This window comes from Chlorocebus sabaeus, chromosome 8 (assembly GCF_047675955.1).
Source record: "Chlorocebus sabaeus isolate Y175 chromosome 8, mChlSab1.0.hap1, whole genome shotgun sequence".
Taxonomy (NCBI): Eukaryota; Metazoa; Chordata; class Mammalia; order Primates; family Cercopithecidae; genus Chlorocebus; species Chlorocebus sabaeus.
In genome coordinates, this window is record NC_132911.1 from 146844791 (window position 1) to 146850271 (window position 5481).

The 5481-nt window shown below is 63.6% G+C and overlaps 1 protein-coding gene across 6 annotated transcripts; it reads right to left on the minus strand.

The window, feature by feature from the left end:
* Positions 1-1607: 1607 nt before the first annotated feature.
* LY6H (lymphocyte antigen 6 family member H) lies at positions 1608-4354 on the minus strand. Of its 6 annotated transcripts, none has more exons than XM_008001719.3 (5): positions 4242-4354; positions 3893-3962; positions 3279-3406; positions 2494-2613; positions 1608-2175 (listed from the first exon to the last, which is right to left on the minus strand). In XM_008001719.3, coding segments are annotated over exons 2-5 (486 nt in total). In that variant the 5' UTR covers positions 3895-3962; positions 4242-4354; the 3' UTR covers positions 1608-1939. The 6 variants fall into 6 exon arrangements, with proteins under 6 accessions (XP_007999910.1, XP_037855991.1, XP_007999912.1 ...); XM_038000063.2 differs by having other exon boundaries at positions 3844-3962; XM_008001721.3 differs by lacking the exon at positions 4242-4354 and having other exon boundaries at positions 3844-4027.
* Between the last annotated feature and the right edge of the window lie 1127 nt (positions 4355-5481).

Consider the following 5481-nt stretch of genomic DNA (forward strand, 5'->3'; position numbering starts at 1 on the left):
ACTAAAAATACAAAAAAAATTAGCCGGGTGCGGTGGCGGGCGCCTGTAGTCCCAGCTACTCAGGAGGCTGAGGCAGGAGAATGGCATGATCCCGGGAGGCAGAGCTTGCAGTGAGCTGAGATCCCACCACTGCACTTCAGCCTGGGGGACAGAGCAAGACTCCATCTCAAAAAAAAAAAAAAACTGGCTCAAGCCTCACCCCTGTGGGAGGCCTGTCCACAGCCTCCCTAGCTGGCTAAGGCTTCCCTGGGGGGTTCCATTGCTTCAGGGCTTCCTACCTGCTGGGAATTCTCAGCTTCTCTGCAGTCCCCCAGCCCCCAAAACACCAGGCACAAGCAAGAGCAGCACACTTTACTGAAGGGTGGGGCGGGGGCGAGGGTGCATCACAGAGCAGACAGCCTTCTATGGAAAAGCCCCTCGGCCGTGTCCAGCAGGGAATCGGCGCCAATGCCCAGGACCGCAGGCCTCCTCTCTCTTTCTGGCTCACCAGCCCTGGACCCAATTCCTCGCCATCCCTCATGCAAGGCCAGCCCTTATAGGAACCACCGCTTTCCCTAAGGAGTCCAGGACCCATCAGTGGCCAGGAGACTGGGTCAGCCACAGGTGGCATGAAGCAGCAGTGGCCAGAGCCCAGGCCTCAGAGAAACCCTGTGTTGCCTGCCAAGCGCTGTGTGTTGAGCCTGGGCCATGAGACGAGCTGCTGGTGGAGCATCCAGCGTGGTGGCCGCTGGGTGTGGGAGGCTGGGCTGGATGCGGGGGTGCAGGGCTGAAACTGGAGCGGGAAGGATCAGGACATCACTCCAACATTTCCCAGGCCGAGTCGTCCCTGCCCCCTCACCCCATGGCATCCAGTCCCTCTGGACCAGCCCAGAAAGATGGGTGGGTTTTCTCAACCCCTGGCCACAGGGACTGACCTCAGGAGCCCAACTCGTAGAGCCAGGAGTGGCCAGAGTGGATGTGCAGCCAAGAGGCAGGGTGATGGAACAGGCGGGCTCCACTCGGCCTGAAGCAGCCCCCAGGGGCAGAGACAGCCGAGGTGGGGGGCAAGAGAAGGCCAGCATGCATGGTCTCATCCGTGAGTCTGCGAGGGCCCCATGTGCACTGCACGCTGAGTGTACGAGGGTGGGTGTGCACAAACGTGGGCATTTGCATGTGGGCGTGCACACGTGCACCGGGACACGCCAATTTGTGCCAGTTACGTGCATGCCCCAGCACATGTGCGCAGGACACCTGGGGTTTGCTTGTGTGAAGGAGTGAGCAGGGCGGGCACGGGTGTGTGTGCACATGCTGGCTGCGTGGGCACCACCGTTTGTGGGCATGTCTGGTGTCTGTGGTGTGCTCACAGGATTCCGGCATCTTCCGCCAAGCCCACCCTGTGATCTTGCTCATCTCAGCTCTCACCCCATCACCCCAAGGGCTCCTAATCCTCAGCAGGACCAAGCAGCCCAGCACAAGCACCCACCACCCCAGTGCCCTGAGCCCAAGAGCCCAAGACCATGGCTGAGCGTCTGCCCTGTCCTCAGCCCCTCAGATCCCTCAGCACCTCATTCCCAGCTCTCTGCCAGGACCCCTTTCCCGCCCCCGACACCCAGGCTCAGACCCGGGTCTCAGGACTCAAAAGTGACTTTATTTCTCTGTAGAAGACGCCCTTCCAGCTGGGCTGTTGCTTCACTTCCCCTCTGGGACCTGGGGGTCCCCCCACCCTCATCCCCAGGCCTCCTGCCCAGATGGCCTGGTTTCCTGGAGATGTCCAGCTGCCCGGGACTCAGAGCTGGCAGAGAGACAGGGAGGCTTCATGTTGGGGAAGGAGTGAGAGCCACAGGCCACAGCCACAGAGCTGGGCCAAGGCTGCCCCCAGCCCCAGCCATGCCAGGCTGGGGAGGGGGCAGCCACAGGCTCAGGGGAGCAAGCTCAGAAGCCCCGTGGGAAGGAGGAGACCTCAGGGCCCAGCCCAGAGGAGGGCGGGCCCCAGGCTGAGCAGGAGCCCCCCGGCCAGGGCCCAAGGGCTGTGCCCTGCCCCGGCCACCCCATTGCACAAATCCTTCTCGCAGCAGTCCACGTCGACTTTTAAGATCCCAGAGTTAATAAACCCCATCAGATAGTCTGAGAAAAAGTGTCGCTTAACGAAGTCGCAGGAGGAGGCACACATCTTGTTCACCGAGTGATCCTTCCTGCCTGGGAAGAGAAAGCACGGCCTGCGACGGGGGCTCCTCCTGGGCCCTCTCTGCCTCCTCCCGAGGACCCAGCCCAGGCCCCTCCGGGTCAGCTCGGGGCCCCAGATAGGCAGAGTCGAGTCCCTCCACCCTCCCACGCTGGCCCCAACTAGATGGAAAAGGCCACCAAGGAGCCAGGGAGGGACAGCAGGGCAGTATCCTGCCCGTAGCCCCACGCTCTCGCTCTTGTCCCAGGCCAAAGGGGCTCAGAGGATACCTCTGACCTCTCCCAAGAGCCTGGCTTTCAGCACATTCCCCACTACCCTAAGTCCCAACTTACTGCTGCTGGGATCCGTGATTCGGACACTGGCACACACCGTGTCGGACGGCTGGCACTGCTTTGGGGTGCAATGGCTGGAGTTGGTGGTCAGGGTGCAGTCCTGGCACCACAGGCCATGAGCTGGGCAGGGCATGGGGAGGAGGGTGACCAGAGGCACTGGGCTCAAAGCCAGGCAACCCCCTGCGTCCCTCACCCATCCCCCTGCTGCAGGCACTCCTGGGAGAGCCCTACCCCACAGGAGTGAGCAGGCCCTCATGACCCCTGGAGGGGGAACAGAGGCCCTGGAACAACTGTGCCCCATCCTGGCAGTTTGAGGGGAGCCCCTATGGCCCCCCCGGCCCCCATGCACGTGCGTTAACACACACATACTCACACACACACAAACACACACGGGCTATACAGACCCCACACCGACAGTGCCACCCTCACACTCCCACCCCGCTTCACATATCCCCCAGGAGTTCTGTGGTTCCAAGCTGTGAAGGACCAAACTGGATTTGAAAGGAGGTCCGGGAGGCTCTCAGAGGTGACGGATGACCAGGGGCTTCTGTGCGGGGCCAGCCGCCCACCAGTTCCAGGCCCTGGAGGAAGAGCACTGGAGAGAGCCCAGTGCCAGGACAGAGGGACCGAGGGCCGGGCTGGGGTCGCTGGGGTCCCGGAGGGGGCGTGGGCTCTATGGGAAGTGCGGTGGGAACCGTCAGAGGGTGACGGCCCCACACCCGGCTCTCCCGCGGCGCCTCGGGCTCTCCCACGCACCTGACCCAGCCCGCGGGCCCCCTACTCACCGGGCGCGGAGCACAGCAGGACGGCCAGCAGCGCCAGACCGAGGCCCTTCATGGCTGCAGGCAGCATGCTCCGGGCGGGCCTAGGGGCGGCGCGGGGGCTTGGGGCACGGGTCCTTTGGGGCGCAAACCTGAAGGGGAGAAGCATCGGTCAGGAGACCCAAAGACCCTCCCCTTTCCCAGCCTCTGGATGCAACCTTCTCCCCGGAATCCAAGGCCAGGGTCCGCCCGGAGCTCGCAGAGCCCCACCCCCAGCGCCTTCCCAGCGTGTCCGCCGTCACAGCATCCCCGCCGGGAGAGGTCTGGCCTCTGGGGTGAGGTGACAGCTCAAGACGCCCCCGCCCCGCGCCGGCACCTGTGTGGGGGAGCGGAGGGGGGGCGTCCTCTTCTCCCTGGGGAGCCGCAGGTGCGTCCGGACAGGAATGAACGGCAGGGGCGGGAACGGGTGGGACCTGCCACTGGGGGGAGGGGCGCGTGCCAGGTCCCCACCCCCACCCCTGGGCTGGGGGGCCGGGAACCCCGGGCCGAGTCCCCTCCCCTGGCCTTCCGCGCGCGCCTCAGCGCTCACCGCGGATGGGGCGTGGAGCGCGGGCCTCGGGGTCGGGGGGCGCACTCACATCCCGGGGGTGTCCGCACTCCGGGCTCGGGCGGCGTGCGCGGCGCGGGGAGCTGTGCCCTTCGGTCTCCCTGCGGACCGGAATCCGGGCGCAGCCTCGTCTTTCGGGGAACGCAGCCGCAGACGCGGACCCCGCGCGAGGGGCGGGGCGGAGCCGGGGCGGGGGCCGCGCGGGGGGCGGGGGCGGCTGGGAGACGCGCGGGGCGGGGGGCGCCCGGGGCTCGCGGCCCCCACGCAGGTAGCTGGCCCGGGCCCTCCGCGCCCCTTGCTCGCGCGCGCTCGCTCCCTCCGGTTCCCGCTCCCTCCCTCGCGGCGCCCCCTGCTCCTCCCCCGCCTCCGCGGCCCCCTACCCAGGCGTGGGCAGGATCCCTTCCCCCTCTGCTTGGCTGAGATCCCCTTGGAATTTCTCGGAAGAACGTTTACTGCGAAAGGAAGCAAAATGCACAAAGACGCAGAGAGGGGGAGGTACCCGGTGCGGCGCCTCGCGCAGGTCCAGGTTCGCAGACCCCTGGGGTCAGACTCCCGCCCTGAGGCCCCGCCCTCCCCCTCCTCCCCGCCCTCCCCCTTCTCCCCGCCCCTCCCCACTGCTCCCAACTCTTCCCCACCTTCCCAACCTCATCCCCGTTTCCCCGTTTTCCAGTGGCTCCAGGCCGTTCTCCTCCCCTGAGCATCCATGAAGACCCCCACCAGAAGCCGCAGCCCCAGGGGCTTCTGTTGTCAAACACTCCCACACTCGGAGGTAAAGGCATAAATCTTGGCCAGAGCATCCGAGCCTTGGACCTGTTTCTCGGCTTCCTTGGCCTTCCCACCCTGCCCTCCAGCTCCCGAAAAGCTGTGCCTTTGCAAGTGTCCCTGTGCCTGAAATCCGCCTCCCCGGGGCACTGGGGAAGCCCCGATCTTTGGTCCTGCTCCCTTTCATTTGACCTGAAAATATTTACTGCGTGCTCCCTGCTGGCCTAGCCCTGCCTTGGGCCCTGGGAAAGGGCATGAAGAGAGAGACCTAGTTTCTGCCCTCCTGACTCTCACCTTCGATAAATGGTGATCCCTACTGCAGCGTATCTTTGCAGGATGTGACAGTCAGAGCTAACATTTATTGAGCATGTACTATGGATTCCACCTGTTCGAGACACTTCGTATTTATTATCTCGTTACAGTCTCACCACAGCCCTGATGTGCAGATAGTATCATTTACATCTCACAGATGAGGAGACTCGCACAGAAAAGTGGAGCTCCCTGCTCAGGGTCACACGGTGACGCAGGTGACAGGTGACACAGCTGAGCTGGGAACCCAAGCAACTTGGGCTACAGGGACTGCACACCTCCTCTCCATGTGTGGCTGTAGAGGGGTGGAGGCAAGGACGAGATAGACAAGAGACCACCACAGGAGCGCGCTTTGCCTCAGGGTTAGGGAAAGCTTCTCCCAGGACCTGATATTTTAACCGAGACCTGAATGAAGAGTTGAGATTCATAAGGTGCAGAGGGCAAGAGCTAGATCAAGGCTCAAACACAGTTCTTTTCAAAACATACAGAGCTCTCAAGAAAGTAAAAGAAATCTGAGTCCATAAAGAAAGAAGTAAATAGAATAATGGA